This window comes from Suillus subalutaceus (assembly GCF_016647625.1).
Source record: "Suillus subalutaceus strain FC151 chromosome Unknown DFJ58scaffold_184, whole genome shotgun sequence".
Lineage (NCBI taxonomy): Eukaryota > Fungi > Basidiomycota > Agaricomycetes > Boletales > Suillaceae > Suillus > Suillus subalutaceus.
Window position 1 is genome coordinate 80,172 of NW_024540433.1, and position 22,179 is coordinate 102,350.

At 48.4% G+C, this 22,179-nt stretch overlaps 8 protein-coding genes across 8 annotated transcripts; 1 reads left to right on the forward strand and 7 right to left on the reverse strand.

Moving 5' to 3' along the window:
• Positions 1 to 1,591: 1,591 nt before the first annotated feature.
• DFJ58DRAFT_749655 (uncharacterized protein) lies at positions 1,592 to 5,119 on the reverse strand (the record flags this gene model as incomplete). Its single annotated transcript, XM_041387678.1, has 9 exons — positions 1,592 to 1,854; positions 1,903 to 2,226; positions 2,274 to 3,413; positions 3,465 to 3,597; positions 3,654 to 4,020; positions 4,080 to 4,691; positions 4,748 to 4,772; positions 4,823 to 4,993; positions 5,044 to 5,119. The coding sequence occupies 8 exons, from the start codon at positions 5,117 to 5,119 to the stop codon at positions 1,910 to 1,912; spliced, it is 2,841 nt and encodes a 946-aa protein (XP_041237323.1). The 3' UTR covers positions 1,592 to 1,854; positions 1,903 to 1,909.
• A 1,291-nt stretch (positions 5,120 to 6,410) lies between these two features.
• DFJ58DRAFT_817353 (uncharacterized protein) lies at positions 6,411 to 7,128 on the reverse strand. The gene is made up of 2 exons (XM_041391790.1): positions 6,547 to 7,128; positions 6,411 to 6,497 (listed from the first exon to the last, which is right to left on the reverse strand). The coding sequence occupies exons 1-2, from the start codon at positions 6,963 to 6,965 to the stop codon at positions 6,467 to 6,469; spliced, it is 450 nt and encodes a 149-aa protein (XP_041237324.1). The 5' UTR covers positions 6,966 to 7,128; the 3' UTR covers positions 6,411 to 6,466.
• A 278-nt stretch (positions 7,129 to 7,406) lies between these two features.
• DFJ58DRAFT_864132 (phosphatase 2C-like domain-containing protein) lies at positions 7,407 to 8,805 on the forward strand (the record flags this gene model as incomplete). The annotated part of the gene is made up of 4 exons (XM_041394119.1): positions 7,407 to 7,650; positions 7,728 to 8,084; positions 8,147 to 8,314; positions 8,369 to 8,805. Coding segments are annotated over 4 exons (1,206 nt in total), but the record flags the coding sequence as incomplete, so codon positions are not given.
• On the reverse strand, positions 8,756 to 11,446 carry DFJ58DRAFT_817356 (uncharacterized protein). Its single transcript, XM_041391791.1, has 8 exons — positions 11,118 to 11,446; positions 10,271 to 10,983; positions 10,187 to 10,219; positions 9,433 to 10,138; positions 9,357 to 9,381; positions 9,207 to 9,303; positions 9,050 to 9,152; positions 8,756 to 8,999 (listed from the first exon to the last, which is right to left on the reverse strand). The coding sequence occupies exons 1-8, from the start codon at positions 11,427 to 11,429 to the stop codon at positions 8,937 to 8,939; spliced, it is 2,052 nt and encodes a 683-aa protein (XP_041237326.1). The 5' UTR covers positions 11,430 to 11,446; the 3' UTR covers positions 8,756 to 8,936.
• Positions 11,447 to 11,754: 308 nt separating this feature from the next.
• On the reverse strand, positions 11,755 to 13,193 carry DFJ58DRAFT_864143 (uncharacterized protein; the record flags this gene model as incomplete). The annotated part of the gene is made up of 7 exons (XM_041394120.1): positions 11,755 to 12,146; positions 12,201 to 12,385; positions 12,434 to 12,556; positions 12,609 to 12,684; positions 12,745 to 12,906; positions 12,960 to 13,069; positions 13,124 to 13,193. The coding sequence occupies 7 exons, from the start codon at positions 13,191 to 13,193 to the stop codon at positions 11,910 to 11,912; spliced, it is 963 nt and encodes a 320-aa protein (XP_041237327.1). The 3' UTR covers positions 11,755 to 11,909.
• Positions 13,194 to 13,516: 323 nt separating this feature from the next.
• Positions 13,517 to 16,195, reverse strand: DFJ58DRAFT_734691 (glycoside hydrolase family 3 protein; the record flags this gene model as incomplete). Its single annotated transcript, XM_041386529.1, has 8 exons — positions 13,517 to 13,818; positions 13,871 to 14,252; positions 14,304 to 14,850; positions 14,902 to 15,097; positions 15,154 to 15,166; positions 15,220 to 15,319; positions 15,387 to 15,880; positions 15,941 to 16,195. 8 exons carry the CDS (start codon positions 16,193 to 16,195, stop codon positions 13,517 to 13,519), a joined length of 2,289 nt encoding a protein of 762 aa, XP_041237328.1.
• Positions 16,196 to 17,474: 1,279 nt separating this feature from the next.
• DFJ58DRAFT_690683 (Isy1-like splicing factor) lies at positions 17,475 to 18,937 on the reverse strand. The gene is made up of 5 exons (XM_041383379.1): positions 18,822 to 18,937; positions 18,570 to 18,762; positions 18,338 to 18,509; positions 18,090 to 18,280; positions 17,475 to 18,036 (listed from the first exon to the last, which is right to left on the reverse strand). The coding sequence occupies exons 1-5, from the start codon at positions 18,822 to 18,824 to the stop codon at positions 17,591 to 17,593; spliced, it is 1,005 nt and encodes a 334-aa protein (XP_041237329.1). The 5' UTR covers positions 18,825 to 18,937; the 3' UTR covers positions 17,475 to 17,590.
• A 1,127-nt stretch (positions 18,938 to 20,064) lies between these two features.
• DFJ58DRAFT_864175 (uncharacterized protein) lies at positions 20,065 to 22,080 on the reverse strand (the record flags this gene model as incomplete). Its single annotated transcript, XM_041394121.1, has 8 exons — positions 20,065 to 20,397; positions 20,455 to 20,523; positions 20,582 to 20,686; positions 20,761 to 20,778; positions 20,830 to 21,064; positions 21,133 to 21,231; positions 21,285 to 21,787; positions 21,841 to 22,080. The coding sequence occupies 8 exons, from the start codon at positions 22,078 to 22,080 to the stop codon at positions 20,068 to 20,070; spliced, it is 1,599 nt and encodes a 532-aa protein (XP_041237330.1).
• Between the last annotated feature and the right edge of the window lie 99 nt (positions 22,081 to 22,179).

Sequence of the window (22,179 nt, forward strand, 5' to 3'; positions counted from 1 at the left end):
ATGGACGGTCACAAACCATGCATTGATTTCCAAAATCAAGGTTGAAAACACATGGATTCGAACGTCTCAGTAATCACCGGGTCCGCCGATAAATGAATTGAGTTGCTAATTAAAGTTCTCTGCCTGGAGGGGGCGTAGTGAAATGAATCGCTGGATGCCAATAGTGGAAAGCTGGGTTGCGCTCTGGTAGACATATGGATACTATACCATGCTCCGAGCGGTCCTGAAGATGATACCGTCGGTTGGGCCTATGGGATATGTGTTCCTGGTGAATTTTGTGGCGGGTTTCGTAAATTTCCACCCAAACGTAATAATTTAGCTGGAGAAAAATTTGTTGTAGTGATAAGTGGATTGTATAGGCGGCATGGTTATAATGATTGTGTCAGGAGTTGAGTCCCTACAAGATGGATGACAATTGGGTACTCCCGTCGAGGGATTCAGAGCAGATATCGACGCAGAAGCTGAAGTGTTGTATGCGTACCGATCCATCGGATGATGTATGACTTCGAAAAAGAGCGTCCAGCTGTGAGGTGGGCGGAGCGAAAGGCTAGTAGGCAACTGTGCTGCAACTTCGGGCTTGAGAGAGCATCATGATTTTGCGAATGACGCGCCAATAGTACGTCCTAGCGCCTTGGATCGTAAATGGAAGACTATTTCTAAGCCCATCTGTACCGGCAAGTCGAGACCTGTTGAAGAAATGCCTTTGCGGCAAAGCTGTCATTCACGTGACACTACTTCGAACTTCAAGTTCGCGGCATCGCGATTCGCCATAGTATTACTACATCAGTAAATCACCACTATAGACTATTATCATCCGAACCAGAAATGATGCGAGTGCCATCCGAAGAGAACGATACTGACTCCTGAGAAGACCAAAGAAATGTGCCCTTCGAAGGGCTCACCAACCACCTGTCCCGTTCCCACATCCCACAGCTGGACAGTCTCATCGTCCGAACCTGTCACAATGCGACTTCCGTTCGGCGAGAACGAAACCGACGTAACCAAATTAGTGTGCCCCTCCGAGGGTTTACATACAAGCTTCCCCATCGCCGCGTCCCACAACCGGACACTGGACAGTCTTACAACCTGAACCAGATGCGATGCGCGCAGCGAGTCCCATCCAGAGAGAACGAGACTGATGTGACCGAAGAAGTGTGCCCCTTTATGGGCTCACCGACTGGCTGCCCCGTTCCCACATCCCACAGCCGGACAGTCCGATCGTCGGAACCAGAAACGATGTGAGTCCCGTCCGGAGAAAATGAGACTGAGCCAACTTTATCAGTATGCCCGCGGAAAGGCTCACTCATTAACTCCCCCGTCCCCGAACCCCACAGCCGGATAGTTTTATCCGCAGAACAAGTTACGATGCGAGTTCCATCCGGATTGAGTAAATCCAGCCAGTGTGTCCCACCAAGGGCTCACCGGCTGGCTGCCCTGTCGCTACATCCAACAGCTGGAAAGTGCCATCCTCCGAACCAGTTGCGATGCGGGTCTCATTCGGCGATAGCGAGGCTGAGATGATTGAATTAGTGTGCCCTCCCAAGGGCCCACCGACTGGTTGCCCTGTAGCTGCATCCCACATTCGGATAGAGTTGTTTAATACTTTGAGCAATACAGTAGGTGTATAATAGTAGCCTCCCTAGCCAGACATGTAGCAGAAGGATGACAGTCATAAGAAAGGTGGGGGCTAGGGTTTACATGAATCCAGACGACGCTTGTACAAGGAGTTGCGATACCAGAGTATGTTCACAATCTCGAAGAAGCTCGAAAATAAACCAACATAGCAGATAAATAAGCACCGTAGCGTATGTCTCCTCACGAACCCAGATGATCGATGACTGCTTGTATAGTATCCTGCCTGTAGATGAGAACACTGAATATGTGAGAAGAATTATCACATACCTCAAGACTAAGGCAAAGGACCTCTGTAGATGTCGAGTATGAACTCGACCCCAAGTTTAAAGACTTCGGTATTCCGCTCGTCCTCTGACGTCTGAAGAAAAACGGATGTTCCAATCGAGTCTTTATCTTCGTTTAAGTGTTGTAGCATCCTGGTAACTTTGGCTTCCTGATGATAGTCAAACAAGCGACTACAGACATGGTTCTTGCCTGACTCCCATAGAAAGTGGAGCTTAAGTCTGGAAGAATCATCTTTCGGGGAATCTTGGATGTCCTTTTGAAGTGACTGATTACAATATGAAAGGTCGGCACTGAAGTATTTGTAGCCTTCGCTAATCGGTAAATTATATGGCTGGGTGAAAGCGGTTACTCACTGAACGTCCAGCCATTGAGTACCGCTGAAACAACGACAGCACAAACCGGATGAGGATTGTCGCCGTCGGCAGTGACTGCAACTGAAAATTCGACGAGTTGGGACTTCATCGTAGCATTAACAACCTTCCCTTTGACTCTAGTATATGGTCTACCCGCAGCGAGAGCCATTGCTTCAACCTTGGGAAACCACGTCTCATTTTTAGAAAAGCTCCACATGTTTGGATGGAGAGTCGCCGTTGCTGACAGCCCTGCATTATGATCAAGGAGGTATACGACAACATCTTTCATATATTGATCAAGAGCAATGTGCAATGCTGTTCTCGCAGTCCGGTCCTGTAAAGAAAGATCACAAGACGGCTCAACGAGCGCTTGTACGATGGGTAGCCATTGGGTTCTAATATTGTGGTAATCCAATCGGGAGAGGAAAGCATGGAGAGGAGTAGAACCATAGGTTGCGGGGTAGCCATCAACGCGGCGTTGACAAAGTTTGCGGATAATTTCGGTCGACAGCTCCGACGCGTTAACGGCCACGTACATAATGTTATCAGGTACGTCGACTTCCCTTTGTGACAGCAAGAAATCCACAATGTCCTCCCTTCCAATTGCAGTTGCCCATGTAATTGGAGCATATTGGGGGAAGCTAACCCAGCATGAGCGATATGTGCCATGTTGGAAGGAAGAAAGCTTGTTGAGATCGACGCCCAGCTTCAGGAGAATACCGAGGAAGTCGGGCTTCTCGGCTATGGCAAAAATCAAGGGAGAACCCCAATGAGGGGCAATATCCTCGTGCAGTAGATGGGGGTGCCGCTTGACAATGAATTCGACCATCCAGGGCATTCCATGAAAAAGCGGGATGAATAGAAGTGAGGGTAAAGTCACATCGGCACGTAACCACATAAGTGCATCCCCAATCGCCCGCCTTTCTGCAGTTGCAAGCACGCGATGTTTCTTGGTGTTTCGAAGAAACTCTGAGTTCAGCCGTGACAGGGCGGTCATAATGTAAGGATCCTCATCTGAAACATGTTCAAGGTGCTTCCATCCTTGAATTGCGTAGCTGAGCAACGGATGGTCTTTGCTGATATCGGCAACATTAGCATGAGGTGGCCAATATGATTGGTGTTGTGTAGCTAGACGTTTATCTATACAAACATCAGTTTCTTAGGTGATATATGTGAAAGATAGTATTGCACCTTCAAGCTCAAGTTTTGCGCAGATCTCATCCACAAAGTTGCATAACACATACGTAATCAAGAGCTCGCAAATACGAGCATGCATGTCTGAGACCGATTTACAGATGTTATTAGGGCGACTGATCAAGTATTCCTGGTTGCATAGCGCATCAGCAGACGAGTGGGATGACGGAGTTTAGTATATCATACTTTGACACTATAATGAGACAGAGCGACGACACTAGTTTTCTCATTGTAGGTCACGAGGCTTCCACACGCGGCCACGATATCCATAGTGTTCAAAACGCGAAGGTCCTCATTGAGACTTGGGCACCCAACTTCAATCATCATCGCTTCATCGAGCTGGTCAAGCGTCAAAGGGGTGAACGTGCCGGCCAGCAAAAGCAGGCAACGCTGGGAAATCGGGCCATCGTCTCCCCCTCTTTCTTCAATGGAGTGAAGGATCCTGTCGTAAGTTTCGTGCAGGTCTTTTGGAAGGTCGTCGAGGGCTTTCTGAATACTGCCAGATGTTTTGCACTTCATAAGGACGTCCAGTTGACACTGAACCCAGCGAAACCTGCGTGTGATCATGCGACGATGAATTTCTGAGGAGCGAGTGAATCATGATTTACTTACATGCCTTTCGCTTTTTCTGACAATTTGTTGAAAATAGTCGTTCTGAGTGTTTTGCGTAGGCCTGATAGGCGTTCTTGAGTCTTCAGCTGCTCTGCGATGTGCAGATCTATATCTGCTTTCATTTGTTTAACGCTGTCCCCCAGCGACACGGTGGGGAGATGGTGGAAAGCTTTTTTGATGTCTTGCTCACTTCTGCTGGTGACGAAAAGTCGTAGTAGAGCGTCTTCGGCAAGGTTTACGAGATGTCTGACCAGGTCGGAGTAGTCCTTGCATTCGTCTAGGGCGTCAATCACGAGGACAGGTCGGCGAACCAGCGTAGATGCCTCAACCAGAAGCTTTCGTAGATATCCGAGATCTGTGGGATGCGGCTTTTTGTTGCTGTGTAGCTGCCAGAGGTTTCGCAGAGAAGTAAGATCCCCTTCTTCTTGCGGCCCTGGTTCGCGTATCTTGGTGATCCAGTCGTCTCGAGATTGTTGAAGCAGCTGAGCAACCAAGGAGCGCAAAACTGCAGCTGCATTTGTCGTCCTGTCGTCTCGGAAGTTGCAATAGAAGTAACCGAGCGTCTGTGGCTCTGCTTCACCGCTACCCTGAATTTCGTCGATAACGGAGGAACTGCAAGTTCAGAAGTTAATCTGAGCTCTCTAAAAATCCTCTGGGTCCGAACTTACGCAAGAATTGTCTTTCCGTGTCCAGCTATTGCGAGTGTCAGCGACCTAAAATTAACGGTGAATGATACAACTCACGCTGGCCATTCAACCATATAAATGCGTGATCCGATGTATTCCAGGTCTTGTACTCATCGATATGGAAAATCCAACGAGCGGTCCCATGGTTTCGCTGGCCATGGCAGGTAGCGTGCTTGTCATCACAAGACACGGTGCTCATCCATTGAAGAAACTTTCGACGTTCCTTGGCTATGCGCGTTTAAACAGAGCGAGGAAGTAACTGGCAGTCGGCGACTCACCTTTTTCGCGCACCTTTTGTGCAGCAGAATCCTCTATCAATTCCTGGACTCCATCCTTAACTTCCTTGAGCGTCATCCTTAGGGTACCGCACGGGTAACACCGAGGGTCGGAAAGTTGACACCGCACCCGCACCCGCCAACACCGTACCCTTCACGGGTACGGGTACACACCGACCCGTCAATGTCGCGGTTTATGGAAAACACCGCGGTGTCTCTGAACACCGCGGGTACATTACCAAGAAGAGTGTATTAAGTATTAACAACAATGAAATAAAATAGTACTACTTTTCCTTGTCATTCTCCTCTGCTTCGACTTCATTTCGCTTCCGTTTTTGAGTCCTGACAGCGGCTAAAAGGTCCTCCATCACCAGAAGATCAGTGTGTCCGATGGGAGTAATGGACGGGCTGTTGGCCTTGGCGTGCAAATGCTGCGTAGACAGAGCCACTATTAGCACCAGCATCCTTGCCCTTCATGGCGTTGTTGACGGCATCCTCGCCAAAGCATCCAATGGCATGGTGCTTCAGATTAGTCGTCGAGGACTTATCCTTTGTATCCTGATAGCGGCGCACACCACCTAAAGCTGTCTTACACTTACGCGCACCACACGGGAAAAAATGACACAAGCGGCCATTGTGGTGTTGGACCACAACTTCGGATGAAAAGAAACTATAGATAGGTGACCGCCAAGTCTTCTTGAGAGCCTCTGTATCATTGTATAATCAGATATTTGCAAAAATCAATGGAAAGAAACATACCAAGATCTGCAGAAGGATCGGGATCAGGCTCGAATGCACCTGCCGTTGATTTGTTATCGTCAGTGGCAAGTGAATCAGTACTTGATCGCGTAAGATCAACGGTGTCTGTGGGGCTCGATCGAGAAGACCGAGACACAAATGACTGCTTGACCTTCTTCAAGGGGCGGGCCAGAGCCTTAGCACCCTTTGCAACAGCCTTTTTGAGTGACCTGGCCTTCTCGGAGATGGACGACGAGATAGACTTAGATGATGAGTGTGACTGGGTAGACGAAGCATCAGATGCCTTCTTTGTGAGCTTAGTTTTCATGGGGAGACGACTCAGTGGACTTACTGGTCTCGAGTTTTTGCCTTGGCTTTATGGTAGTGACTCGGGCTTCTCTGCAACGAAGTGTCAGCTCAATAAATTGCTAGAATGATTCACGGGGGTACAAAAGACATGACAGAAATCAGTATAGCATTCACTTGTGATCCTCAAGCTCTCAGAGGAAGGAAAAACAGAGAATCAAACACGGTGTTCAATGGCTGTCGCGCGCCTGGTTCCCGATTTGGTATATTATACCCGCCCAAACACCGTCAACCCGCGGTGAATGGCCACGGTATGCTCAAGGGTACGACTATCCTACTCCGTACCCGTACCCTCCAAACCCGTCAGCATAGAACCGCGGTGTTACCCGTACCCGTGCGTTTCCCTAGTCATCCTTACGCTGAATTAGCATTTTGGCGACCATTACAAGCAAAGCAGCCCACCATGTGTCGATTGCTAGGATGTTTGTAATTTCGCCACAATATCCTTTCAATTTATCGACGATCGCTGTTGCTTTCTTTTCCTTGAATGGCCACGTCAATTTGTCCCTCATGCCCATTTTCCTACTCTCCTGATCGGTTGGCAGAAGGTTCTGCAGTTCTCCCTGTAATTTCACGAGAGGTCCATCATTAGCCATTAAACGTGAAAGTGCATCGCAGAGTGCGGGTGGAAGAGAGGCATTGTCATTGATTCCCATGAATGTGGTCAGGACACCCCCGATTGAACGGAGTTCATTAAGCAGAGTCTGACAGGACGAGTCGGCGTCGCGGACAGAAGTAACATATCCTAACAAAAGAGCTGAAGCTTGTGCTATCGTTTGAACGACCTGAAGAACAGTGAGACCATTGGTGATGGGATCCATGTGGGGAGCGGAAAATGTAACTCTAGGCCCTCAACAATGCGTGAATTTGAACCAAGGAAAGGCGCTCGAGACCATGATGCAGTGACAAATTGATGATCGATAAGAACTAGTGATATGAAGTACATGCAGTATACGGACGTTAGAACTAGATCATTTTAGTGAGATCCAATCAGTGACCTTGAAGAGAATAACGGCTGCAAGTTCAAATTTTAGATTCCGACGTTGTTTGCAAGTTACAGGCTCCACACTTGCATGTAAACTTGCCGTTGCAGATACGCTCATATATTGGGCCTAGGATTTACTCAAATCGTTGTAGGTCAACAGGCCGCAGATTTCACACAGTAGATTCTCGATATAGCTCTGCCAGTGCAGTGCACACCGTGGCAGAGTCTTCACTGGTCCTATTCTTGTCAGTGAACAGAGCACATGCCATCCCTTCAAGTGTTTCGTCGTGCGTACATGCAAGGCTATGGTCCTGATCGCGGCCCTTGGCGTTATCGTCTCTTTCCTGAGCACGAGCTACGTGCTCAGATCCTGAAACGTTGCACAACTAATATCTCAAGCGACGGAAGAAGCCTTGGTGCTTCTCTCCAGCCTCATGTTAGTTCAGTTAATGAAGACAGGTATCTGACCATGGATTTAAGCCTTCCAAATGGTGTCTGGAGCTTGACCTGTGTTTTCGATGGTGCGTATTATGAGGCATCACAGATACTTCACCTTCCCCCACGTATTTTGTTAATCAAATAAACATCTCCTCTGCAGGCCATGGAGGGCATGAAACAGCTGACTACCTTGTCACCGAATTGCCCTCCCTTTTAATGGCTGGACTGTTGCCCACAGTGGCCAACCTGGAGGGTGTCTCGGATGTTCTTTCCAGAGCGATTTATGACGTGGACGAAGCAATAAAACGGGACTTCCTCGAAATATTCCCAGAAGAAGTCGATGAGATTGCTACGATGTCGGATGCAACAGTCAAGGCGCGAGTCAATGACCAGTCTTCTGGAGGACTGAATTATCGGAAAGCCCTACGTTGCATGAGGGGATCTACAATCTTATTAGCGCTTGTCGACCCTACAAAGAAAAATCTTTGGGTGCTAAATCTCGGTGATGGCGTAGCGGGTAAGCCGAGGTGAAGGTTATTAAAACGCAAGCGGAAATCTCTGACATCGACTTTTGAGTAGTGCTCGGAAGTAGACGAGACGCGAGTTCACAATGGGATACATCCATCTTGAGCGATAATCATAATGGCAACAACCCTGCTGAGGTAGATTGCATCAAACAGCAACATCCTGACGAACCGGAATGCATTTTCGACGATAGAGTGCTCGGTAATCTTGCTGTCACGAGAGGTAAGTCTACCGAATGTATTAGAATAATTGATCTCACTGTGATGCGGCGTCAAGCTGTTGGCGACCACGCCTTCAAACTGCCTCGCATCTACACTGAGAAAATATTTTTAAATGTAGAACCGGGATTTCGTGTGCCTGCTGCGATTGAGTCTTTCATTCCACGAAATCTGAGCCCACCATACGTCTCGAATCTTGCAAGCGTTCGTCATGTCGACCTTCATGCGCAGTCAAGCTGCGACTACTTTATCCTGATGTGTTCCGACGGGCTGGTTGACCTTTACATGGATGACCCAAATCGTGCTGAATCCCTTACATCTCTTGTCCAGAAGTGGGTGGAAATAGTAGGTGACGCCGTGAGAGACGACATCCAGGAGGCAATGCTGCGCTTGTTAAGACACGCTTTGGGCGCAGAAGACATCGACAGTGTCTCATGTATGCTTACCGTAGACATGCCTGTCGCTTACATGGATGATACGACCATCATCTTACAAGTGCTGTAGTGTCCGATACGAAAGCGTGTGCATGTAGGGGGTAACGAATGCGAGTTGTACAGATGCCAAGTGCCAAAAATGTTACGTCTGTAAATTATGGATAAAAGTCGGGGGGAAAGTAGAGTCCTGCATCATCGCAGGTCCACGATCTCCAGTGGGATGTCTTTCATTTGCACGTGCCCCTTGTCTGCGTCCTAAACAACCAATCAATAGCTGTGGACGAACCACTCCAGAAGCTACGCACTGTGTAGATCGGCACCTCCGGGTGTGGATGGAAGGCTTCCTTAACATTGCAGTCCAGAATCGTTTGCAAGCCTGGGGGGTCGGTGAGGCGGAAAATCCCAAAGCTAACCATGAAAAAAAAAATAAGACACGAGTCATATGAACAATGTGGTACGCACTTAGGAGTGAACTTTGGGGCGCAAACAACGGCAAAGGACTCCGGAAGCATACGCTGAAATCCAGAATGTGTGTGTAGATCAACCGACGACATAAAGCCTTTGTAAAGGGTCAGGCGAGTGAGAGGTTTTGTACTAAATTCAAGGACTTACAAGATTGTGAAGGATGCGTGTGAATCTAACGAAGATCGTTAGATGCCGACGCACAAGACAGCCGGAGGAAACATACCCATCCCAAGGTAATCAAAGATCGTTCTTCCGTGAATTGCAGGACGAGCTCTTCCTCGTCCATGGTGCAGGTATCGCTTGTTGAGTGCTGCTTTGGAATCAAAAGTGTTGTGACAGTAAATTTATTTCCTCTATCTTTTCCAAGCAATAGTCCACAAGTTTCGCGATTTCTTGCCGTATTTAGCGACGCGATAGATAGGAACCGCGGTAGGCATTCTCGTGGCAAGCTCACAGTCTTCAGGTCGGGTACTTGGACAGGATCGCTGGCTTTACGAGTGATCCGTGCAGACTCTTGGGAAGCAGTCCGGTACCGGTCACCATCGATGTGATGTACGGGAGCGGGTGGGGGTGGAGGCGCGGCCTGAGGAGCTCGTGAAAGGGAAGAATATTGGGCTGTAGAATCAAAGTAGGCACCAGAAGGTGGTCGCGTCGTATTCTGAGAATATGGGTATGGCGCCGGCTGACTCGGCAAGACAACCATAGATGGATCAGGAAGTTGACTAGTAGACAATTGCGAAGATTCTGGTACGAAAAGTAGGGAAGACCGTCCAAGATTGGTGGGTCTAAGAGTGGGGTAATTAAACATTGATTGCAGAGAAGGTGCGTAGCCTTGCTTGAGCTGGTGTTGCGACATGAGTTCCGGGTATTGAATATGTCCGTCCGGTGGAACAGGTGATGTTGTAGTTACTGGTGCAGGATAAGATGGGCTGAATGGATAATCAGATACACTCGTAAAGGACGAGGTAGAGACTCACGGCTTCAAACTTGTCGGAGTTGCAGCGTGGTTCCTATATGGCCAAGTCAATAAATGTGTAAATTCAAGATTCGAGGACGCTGGCCTTGTTGGGCTCTCGATAGGCATAAGAAGAGGAGCAACATCTTCATAAAACTGTGGATCCACGAAAGATGAACGCTGGGAGCTGCCTGCGGATGCCGCAGGCATGGGAGAAGGAACAACACTACGGCGAGCCTCCTGCGCAGCGAACTCTGCTTCATCTTGGCGTTTCAGAATACCCTCCTGTTCCCGCCTGCGTCTTCGTCTGACTTCATCTTGTTCGTCTCTTCTTCGGTCTTCATGCTTCCTGAACTCGTCATGCTCTCTCCGTTTTTCCCCAGCGCTCGCAGGGGTCGCAGGATCAGAAGGGGTGCCTTCGCGATTGTAGTACATCGAGTCACACAGCTGTGTATTCGCGGCGCGCCGAGCAGCTGCCAAGGCATCTTCCCTTCTCTTGCTCCCGGTATCAATCTGTAGACGCGGTGGCTGTGGCTCGACTGATCGCATAGAATGACGTGCCTCATCTCCCCTTCGCTGCTCCTCACGTTTTCGTTCAGCATCTCTGCGAACTGCTTCTTGTGCTAGCCATCCAGAATCGTCAAAGGGAGAGCGTCGACCATCATCTTGTCGCCTGTACTCCGTGTGCCTGCTCCCCTCTGGGTAACCGTTTGATGACAATGACCTCCCAGATTCTACATTTTGCATTCTCCATCGTTCATGGCGGTCGACGATGATTGGTTTGATTTCACCAAGATCAAGAAGAATTTGTTGACCATTCTGAAAGGGGGGTCAGACAGAGTCCCACTGAGATCAATTTTACGGGGGAATGATGAAGAGCGTGTCGAACTTTGACAAAGTACATATTTCATGATCGGAAGAAACGAGAAACGCAGCAGGCACGAGTTACTCACAAGACCAAGATTGTGGCGCTGCGTTGGTGACAGTAGAGTATAGTACTCCTTGTGCATCGGAAGTTTCTCAAGAATTATCGTCGCAGACTTTGCGTATTCCATGAAGGCTTCCTCAAGTTCACCAGCCTCAGCATACGCTCTACCAGCCTTCCGGAAGCCATCTGCTTTCTTCAACCATTGCTTGAGACCTTTCGAAGGATCCCAAAGGTTGGAAAGAGCACGTTCTGAGAGCTCTGCAATTGTTAAAGGTCTTCGATTAGACGGGCTCGGCCGCGGAGAGGGTCGGGGCACATTTGCATAAGGTGAACTCATGATGGAACGAAAGTAAGTGGATGATCTAACCACTACCGCAGCGTAGCGTCCCGACATTTCGTAATTACCGTATTTAGAACGAAATGCTTCCGTGTGGCGGTTCTCAGATCTGGCTGATTCTGGCCAGCCTATCTGGAACTGGATAGACAATTGACCAAGGACTACATATATGCTCATTAGATTCATGAATCATCATACAACAAGTTCAGCTTCTTGCGCAGCACGCCCCTTAGCTCCGAGGTCGATCTAACAATAGCTAACAATACAATCCTTGTTGTCAACTGCCCGCGACGAGCAAACGGTGCTAGTAGCATCATAATAATAATTTCGAAATGTCCATATGAACACAGCAAAATATGTCGAAGTCATGGCAGAAGGCAGGTGTGAAGACATAATAGATTAGAAGCACATGCAAATTTCTAGGGAAAGCGCGTACTCTAGTCTTTAGGCGACATTCGTGACCACATTCTGTGATGTTCCTCATTCAGAGTCAGCTGTGCGTATCGATGGTCGGTCTTTAGTCCCTGTTTCGTAAACTGAAGTACGGTCGCTGTTGGTAAATTGGGACACATGGAATTGTAAAGGGCTCATATGATATTGTCGTGAGTTTCCTTGTTCAATCTCGCTCGCTGTCCTAGGAGTCGAGAAGCGACGGTTTCTATTGATTGCGATGCGAATGAGCACCATGTAGAAGGCAATCGACATGATCGGCATGGCCTAGTAAATCGAAGCTCAGCTTTTTTAATAACTGGTGATAACAGGGGAGATCACCATGTTCAACACCACAACCTCTCCGGTGTTCGAGAGCATGAAACATATTAGTGCAGGGAAGAGGACTGCAGAGTATAAAACAGCGGAATCCACAAGCACGCGCAATATTGGCATCAAAGTGCTCTTCGTAGTACGCACTATAAAAACGCTGCGTTCAATCATCCAAATACGATATGCCAGTAATCCTGGGCACATTCAGGTCCTCGACATCGCGCTCGCGGAAATGTGCTTACCAGAACTCAACAAATTAGTGGCAATCGTTAAGACAAGAAACGCCATGACCCACTGCGCGAGTTCCGGAACGTAGATGCTACCACTGGCTTGCGAACAGCTGTAAATCGCATGAAACCCAGTCGCTACGAGGCAACATCAGACAAAACTGCGTTCTGAGCATTATTGCCACCTAACCTGCGACGCCGCACCACAACATGCATGGCAGGATGATAACCCGGGTAGATTGCCACACAATATAACAGCGGTAGATCTTTTAGACACTTCTATAAGCTCTGAGGGCCCTAAACTGGCGGATAAAATATAAACCTACCACCACACCATCAGCAACCAGGGTTTGCATAACATACAAGGCGTTCTTGATCAAATATGTGATCTGAGAAACATCCTCGAAGAACGCCACCGGTCCGCCTAGGAACGTGTCGCGATACTTCACCAGTCCATCTTCTGCACGAATGATGTTGACGACGATGTGCTTGCAAAATTTCAGCAAAATGACATCAGATATCAGAAACAAGAAGCGCTAACCGCGGTGCTCAGTATCAACAACAGGACAGCCACCACAAGTGATGGGCGATCGCTGCGGCGGTTGTAGGTCAAAGCATAGATTGTACCCAAAAACATGAAAATAGAAAAGCCTGAAGAATGATCAACCCCGGGCATGGGACAGGGGAACCCATTGCGATACTGACCGTATAGAATACCTTCAAGTGTTAACGACGTCACAACGGCAGCATCCACTGGCATGCCTGTTGACGCCATGGCGAGAATACTGTCTAGGGCTGGGAGATCAGTGAAGGTGCGGGCATCTCTACCCATATCATGTATATCGTTATTATACGGAAAGAACAGGACACCTGGCGCCGGCTGATTGGAAGAGCCATCACATAACTTCTTACGCCGCACCTCCAATTAGCTTTCAGGGTAATATAACAATATATTCCTTGCTGTTGACTACCCGCGGCGAAGATTCTTAGATCTAGTGGTTTCTTGGAGCATTAATTTCTAATTGTCCATGTGAATGTAACAAACACGTCAGAGTCGTGGCAGAACATCAATCGTGAGGCCTCGAGGGCCTTACAACATCATGAAGTCATGGTGTTTTGGGGGAAGGAAGTGAGCTGTGAAGCATTTCCCGTCAATTCGAATTTGGAGGTCAAAACTCCATTAGTGTCGAGCACAAGCTCATAAGTGCCCGGATAGAGCCAGAAGTTGCCATTGGTATCTGCTCTTGCGAGATTGCCAAGTGCGATCGGTAATTCAGCTGTTGCAGTGGTGCCCGGCGCAATGCTGTGAGAACGAGCGTAGCTGACAAGAACCTTGTTAGGGTAGGGAGCATTTCCATACGTGCCACTGGCGAAAAGAAGGGAAACATAGTCAGATGTCCCTGAAGATAAGGAAATGAGGTAGTAGAGCGTGACAAATTGTAGGTCACATACTGTTTCCGGTATTCATTACACTGACAGCGAGCGTAGCAAACGGTGCGACGTCCAAGTATGCAGCATACTGCCCTCCATCAACGAGAGCTTGGATGCTGTACGACGTTGCAGGAGCTTGCACCCATTTGTAAGAAAATGTAGTATAGTGCTCGCCATATCCGAATTCGTAGACAGGCATGTCGGTGTACCAGATATAGGTACGGCCCGGACTCGTTGAGTTGGGACGGAGGTCCATATCCGTCATGGGGATCTCGTTGACATAGTTTGCCGGGTACTGCGTGATAGGAAGGCGCCCAGCAGGCGCAACCTTGCCATTGAGGATGTCAAAAACAGCTTTTCCACCACTCTGGCCTGGATATCCTGCCCAAACGAGAGCATTGACCTAAAACGACTATTGAGCAGTTTAACTGGAAAAGAGGGATTGGTCGCTGACAGAAGCATTGCCCTTGAGAACGGAGTCATCGAGTTGTCCGCCGCCAAATTGCACCACGACCAAAGGCTTGCCTATCACCTGAAGCTCAGCAATAAGGTCGAGCTGGTTGCCGGGCCAAGTAATCGCGTAGCGATCCAGGGCCTCGGCCTCGACGGTGGTATCAATACCCCCAGCGTAGATGACGGCGTCTGCCTCCTTTGCAGCCGCAACAGCAGCAGCGAATCCACTCGTGTCGTTAGATGTAATGTTGGTGCCCAACACGTAGGTAATGTTATAGCCATCACCCATCGCGCCCATGACGGGGCTAATGAGATAGGGAGCAACACCGAAGTAGTTGCCCTGCATCTGAGCTGTTGCATTTGCCCACGGGCCGATCAAAGCGATATTGTTGATGCTGCTTGAGAGCGGCAGAGTACCGTCGTTCTTCAAGAGAACGATACCTTCCACAGCAGCTTGGTATGCAAGTTGTTGGGCGGGGGGAGTATTGATGTTACTCCAGTTGTATGTTCTGTAAGGTTGCTGATCTTCTGGATCAAAATAACCGAGGCTGAAGCACTATATCAGCAAACGAGTACTGTGATGCGCGAAGGCGCCATACCGGACGAGCGAGGCATATTGACGAACCAGAGCCGTGCGTAGGTCGGTCTCTGTGATAAGAGACTCGTTGTATGCGGTCGGCAACCATTCTGCGTAGAAGCTGCCACAATCGATGTCAGTTCCCGCCTTGAGTGCGTCTGCGACAGCCTGTTGAGGGATTGCATAATTGTGGGGAGAGTAGATATTTTCGACAGCATCTGAAGAGTGAAGCTTGATCATAAGGCCAAATAATTATTCAGATTCTACTCGCCACAATCACTCGTGATCTGTTCGTAAGTCATCAACTCACTATATGCAAGTAAAGTAACTTTGAATATACCCAACGGTCTTGTGCGAAGCCGTAGAAATCGCGGAGAATATCTTGAAGTAAATACGTATTTGCGCAAGAAGGAACGCCATTAACAGCATTGTACGAGCACCTGCATTATAAACAGGTAGGATGGATCGACTTAAGAGTACTGCTCAAGGAGTTGTGATAGTACGTACATGGCAGCGCCAACTTTGGCATCTCTATAACAACTCTGGAATGAGGGCAAGTAGTATTCCGCGAGATCTTGAGAAGTGATCACTGCGTTAAAGCCATATCGAACAGTGCCATACCAGTCCTCGAGGTCGTAGCCCGCAAAGTGTTTGCAGGTGGAAATGACCTGGTAGTAAGGCTCTGGATCAAGACCGCCTTGCAAGCCAACCACGAGGTTATACACGTATTGGGCAAGGTGGTACGGGTCTTCTCCAGGCGTTTCCTGTCCTCTGCCCCATCGAGGGTCTTTGAACGGATTAATATTTGGTGTCCAGAAGTCTAGACCCGCGCGCCCGTAGTTATTGAATGCACGTCCCTCCATACCCACAATGCTTCCAACAGATTTAATCAACTCATCGTCAAACGCAGCACCCATAAGGATTGGCTGGGGAAACGATGTCGCATAGCTGAATTCGCCTGACGTCGAGAAGTTAACACCTGGACTATCTGCTACTCCGTGCTGGACACAAGCAAGTCAGTTTCGGCAGACTCCGAGCCTCTGTTAAACATTATCATTCACCAAGGCTTCTGACCACCACTGGTACGCTGGCAAACCCAGACGAGGAACCCCAGGAGACGTGCTGACAGTATTGTTGATCAGCTCTGGAACAGTGAACAACTCGACCAAGGAAGTTGCCCGCGTAATGGGGTCAAGAGCAGTGTTGCAGACTGCATTGCTCGCTAGAGGTCCGCCTTCACAATCAGGAAAGCTATAACCGGTAACGCTGCCTGCTGCGAGGGCAAAAACAAGAGCGACACGCTTTGAAAGCCTCATGGTAATCCTTTGCAGCAATAGATCACGAAGGCCGATAATCATTAACCGCCGGTATTCGCGTCGCTTTTATAGTATTCAAATCTTCGGACAATCTGTTCAGTGGTGACCTTTTCACGCATCAAACATCGCTCACGAGTGGCACTAGCGGTCCGCGTTGGGAAACAGAAGAAGGGGGTGTCACGGTTGTGCGTCATCTGGCCTGTCAGGTGAGTTATTGATACCTGCAATTCCTGTGCCATCACCGGTGCCTCTCTTCCACGAAGCACTGAGTCGTATGGGTGTGGTGCTCGTCCTGGAAATTCCTCGGAATAAACATTTCCTATCACTGTGAGTGCTTGATTTGAGCAACCACCTGCAGAACTGATGACTTTCCCATTTATCACGTCAAGTTTGTACAAGCAACAGCCCAAGTTTCGTTTCAATACCATTGCGGATTCTCAGTTATTTTGAAACATCGTGCCAGCGTATAGATCGACGTGTCCCTATTTTTATGAGCTTATTATCTGCGATCTAGTACCGTTCGCAACTCGGAAGGCTTCCTGGTTTCAATTGCTGTTGGCAGGAGTACCACGTCTGCCACTTGTTGACGTCCTTACGTCCTGGCGTCACAGGTCATGCAGTTTCTTCAAGCAAAGCGCTCTAAGACCGAAATACCCATGGTGACCGTTCATCCTCCAGGGAAACTGAAGGGCATGGATAAACTGCACACACGTAATGACATGCGGATAACGGCCCCGGCCATCACGAGGCAGACGTGGCTCTTTGGATGGAATAACATAGCTCCCGGGGAAAATATTGGCTATTATCGGCATCACTTCGTTCAAGCCAGGAGCACATGTCTATCCGCTCGAATAATGGGTTGCGATAACAACCAGCAGATGTCGATGGGGAACCTTGTGACACGGAGAAAACATCTAAATACTTCACGGTTATGCTCGGATGTCTGATCAAAATCCTATTATCTTCACGTTCACCCGATGTCAGATCATGAAGACTAGAGAGGGGGATGGTTCTATGAGAAGGCAGTACCTCATCCGCAAATTAAAAACACCAGACTGTACAGGAGTCTAGACATCGTTACCATTCTGCCTACGTGCGTTTTTTGAGAGAGCATCCGTGGTAGTATGCACCAGGCTGGTCACGAAGTCAGGAAAAAATCAGCGACGACATAACCAAGGATAACATCATCTGAATGCCTCTTTGTCGAGTCATGGTTAATGTTTATCATCAGGACGGTGTGCACTGCGGCCACAGGTTGACTGACCTAGGTGCCCGTATAGAAGCATAATCCCCATCCGTTTATTGTCTGCCCAGGGAGACTATAGAAACCCAATGAAGTAGCGCAGATCAGTAGGCATATTAACAAACTACAATATTCATACAATGACACTCTGACTACTCCCCAAAATACTCCTCCACCAGTGCTTGTTTCCTGAGGGCCAATAACACGCCCTCCATTTCCTCTCTTGTCGGAAGTGTCGGTGGCATCAGATCTTCTGGTGATAAAAACCCCAGGTAAGTAGCAGCTGCGTTCGCATGTGTGCGCATCGAGTCTGCGCCTCCACTGGAGGGGATGACATCTGTCTTCGCTGCGCCATCTGATTCAGCTTTGCGGAGTCGTTTTGCCTGGTCAGGTGCAGCTGCCTCCGCATTCACCGTGTCCATCTCGACATCTTCCTCCTGAGCTTTGCGTTTAGCATTTACTGGAGGTTGAGGTGGAGAGGGCCCGTTTGATGGGAGTGGTGATGAGCTTGCAGATGATCCACGAGGTATTGGGGGTATTGGGTCGTCAAGAGGGAGGTTGAGGGTCTCCCGGACATTTGTATATTCATCTCGCCATTCTGCAGAATGCATGTAAGAAATGAAACTGTCTACACTCGTAGACACAACGTACCTTCTTCCTCTGCTTGACGCTCATACTCCAACAACTTTCCATCTGCTTCGTCCAGGTCGCCAAAGTATGCGGGGCCCTGATTCGTAAACTTTTTATAGAATGCAAGCGCTTGATTTTCTTCCTCTTCCTCTTGCTTTTTGCTCTGGAAAAGTTCTCGCACGCCTGGGAGATCTTTTGCGCGGCCAAAGTACCTAAACATTTTATCAGCAATAATTTCATGGTTTGGGCTAGAACTCGAAAGGACGTACTTGTATCCTTTTGTTCCAGGCACCTCCTTTCCATCATCATCAAGCATGGCTACATTCCGGCGATAATTGGCACCTCCCAGCGCAATAATCTGGTTCTCCCAATGTCGCTTCTCCCGCATCAACTTGTTAATCTCGTCGTTTACATCTCGAACTTCATAGTCAGTCAAACCAGCTATTGACAAAGATTCATGTCAGCTCGTCCAAATTCTGAGTCTCCTGCGGAATAACGCACCATCCTGAATCTTGGACACTTTCCGGCTTAGCTCCCTTAGAATTTCTCCTCTCCACCGCTCGCACTCCCTTAAACTTTTGCAGGCGCTCGCCATCTTTGGACGACGATCTGCGCGCGTCCCGAGGCCAAGTTCAGCTGCTTGAGCTTCTCGGAAACGGTACAACATCGACTGTGCTTTCTCTTCATTGCGGGCCTAGTTATTATGACAACGACGTTTAGTGCGATCTACAAAACATTCGTCTTGGTGCCTACCATGGTTAAGTATAAAAGTCCAAAGTGAGGGAAGTTATGATGTCAATGCCTTTGGTTGGCCTTCGACGCGAAAGTTCAAACGTTCAAATCAAGCAGGCCTGGAGTTTGGAGGTCGTATAACCCTAACCTTAGGTACAATTATATGACCTTTTTGGGAACCCGGCAATTGAAATTCCCTTGTACAAACCTGCGGGCTCTACTGCGATACTATTACTGACCATGGACGAAATATCCTGCACCTGTAATGATCTGCCAGAGTGCCGTTCGCTTCTCGTCCTCGCAGCAGTCAAGACACCTCTTCCCGGAACCAGTCACGATACAACCATCAGATACATCAAGGTCCACTCGATCTGCGAGTTCTGAAAACCCTCCAGCTCTTCATCACTGTCCTCGCTGTCCTCTGCACCCAGTTCATCGTCAATCTTATCATCATCTTCAGTTGCTTCAACACCCTCTCCATCCTCGTTGTATTAGGGCCTCATTGTATACTGTACTGCCTGGCAGCCTGGCTCGGACGCCCACTAGTAAAATACAAATAGTGAGCATGGTGTATCATATTATCCCAAAGTGACATCGGACAATTTGAGGAGAACGCCGCATCACAAACTCGATTCTCGTTATTTTAGCCAACGAGGTTTTGGAGGGTCTCGCGTATCTTGAACTTCGGAACGCTGGAGAGATAAGACCAGTCTATTTCAGTCTATCATCACTGTACTGACGCCCGCCAGTAAAATACAAATAGTGAACAGGATGCACACCGTGAGACACCCCAAAGTATTTGAATTCCAATGATCCGCTTACTAGTACTCTTCTGCATCTTCATCTACCTCGTTGGAGTCATCCGAGCTGCGCCTACAACAAATACTACTATTACACTGTGGGTAGTGCACTCACGGAAATCCAGTGAATGGAATCACTGGATTCCCATAGGGATGCCTACCAGAATTCAGCGTGTCGCTCACTAGAATCCAGCGATTTCTATATCACTGAAAGGACCAATTTGACATACAGAATTTTCAGCAGCGTCTTCATTGAAATTTGAGTGAACATATCATTAAAATATAGCGAGAGTATCACTTGAAAGAACTGAGGCTATCGCTGGAAAAGATTGATACCGTCACTGGAAAAGATTGATACCGTCACTGGAACAGACTGAAGTCATCGCTGGAAGAAATTGAGACCATCACTGGAAAAGACTGAGGCCATCATTAGAATTGTCCAATCGTAATGCAGCATTAGGGCAGTGCTAATACGTTACAGGCAAATACAAATAGACATCTAATGCATAAACAGAAAGACACGAAGCAAAGTACAGCAGTTGCAATTGATCAGTGAGCTCGAAACGGCGAGCAGAGACAAAGGGCCGAAGATGAAGAGCCAAAGACAAAGAGCCAAAGACAAAGAGCCGAAGACGAAGGACCCAACAGCAGAGACAAAGGGCCGAAGACGAAGAGCTGAAGATGGAAGACCCAAGAGCAGAGACCACTTTGAAGAACAGAGATGAAGAGCAGAGATGAAGGGCTGAAGATGAAGGACCGAAGAGCAGACGAAGACCCGGTGGGGGCGGATGGCTCATCTGCGTGACTGAAACAGACAAATCATCAGTGAGACAGCACGCATAGAAAAAACTTACCCTTCGCCTTGCTGGTCGTGCACGTGAAGGTTTAGGCCGTGGTACCGGGGTAACCTGGATGCTCTCGGGCTAAGCGAGGAAGGAATTCAAGGGGAAAGTTGGTGTGAATAAAAGTTCAAGAGCGCACCAGTTCAGAGAGCTCTGATTCGTCGTCGTCTTCATATGCTGCATCATCATATGATCCAGGAAATTTTGAAGGACCCGCTGTTGGTTGCGATTTGGAAGCAACAGGCTAATGTGTAATGACACGAATATGAGCTAAAGTGAACAAGACAATGTCAGTGTAAGCATCGAGAAAGGACATACCACTTTGCATGCGCGCTGCTAGATGATCATTTGAGCCCATGACCGAACGCAAAACATGATACTACACACCTTGGCAGCAATCTTTGCAGCTAAATCGTCATGCATCCTCTGTTCCTCCTTTCCCTTCTCGATTTCATCATTCATCTCCTTGTGGAAGCGCTCGACCTTCTCAACCCGTTTCTCGGCAGCCATTACACAGTGTTGGCGTGTAATTCTTTCAATGCGTGAGTCTTCTTCGGTCATTGGATGCAAAGAAACACCTGAATCAGCGCTAGCAATCATCTCTTCATATGCCTCTTCTAGACTGCATTCAAGGTCCTTCGATATTAAGTGGATAGCGACCCAAGGTATGAGGTAGTATTCAATATAGACCTTGAAGTCAAGGGAGCGAAGGCCTCGTTGGAAATCTGTTCATGGTCGAACATGGAAAATATCGCAGACTGGATTATCGCTTTTCCTTTCTCCCCGTAGCTAACAAGATGTCATTAATGCAGGGTGATGTCACGACGCAAAGAGTAACTCACTATCCAGGACGAGCGTGATTTGTAACCATTGCCGGTATGCACTGTCTGCTAGTGATGGCCAGCTTGGAAAATTCTCGTTTGGCGGAGTCACTTTGCAGACCTGTGGAAGAAAGATCTTCAAGAAACATGTCGTTGAAAAAACTGTAGCGCCTTGTGTTCTTATCGTGAATCATGAGATTCAACTCAGCCTCCATTTGGAGGACTCGATCTGAGACGGTCTCCCAGGTGATGATAGTTGGCCATCCTCGTGCTTTGGCGCGTTGAATATTGAGCTTTTCTTCACGCAGTTGTCGAAGTGCTGCGCATATCTCGAGCTCCAGCCGTAGACCCTCTGATGTCAAACAGCGGTTAGTGTTCTTGAAAGAATTCCACTGTCGAAGCTGTTTGACCAGCTCAATATTGGGGTCTGCCGGCACAAGATCCCTGCAGTTATCGTTCAGACAGACCAAGGGGAGGTCAGCAAACTCATAAGTGTCATCATCATCATTGATGGCAGTGTCAATCTACGATTCAATGAGTTCAAATGTCAGCCAGTGGCGATGATAAATCACTAAACCTTGAGATGTGCCGCAGAGGCTTCAGTTGCCAGTGGTTTAGGCTTGGTCTTGGCACGAGTGCTGCGAGGAATAGGCACAGCTTTTTGCTTTCGGCTGGTAGTTGATGGACCTTCTGTTGCAACCTTCGTGGTGCATGTGTCTGATGAGGATATTGGCTTCGACTTGGTGGCAGGTGGTGGGTCTGGACGGGTTGGAGTGGGCAGCGGCAGGTCTAGATGGCGAGAAGGAGCCTGGGTCATCCTTGACTTTGGAGCTGGCTTTGCACGAGCAGGAATAGACACCTGCAAGTCACGGTAGCTTTGAGTATTAGTAGTGTAATTGAAAGGTCTTGAATACTC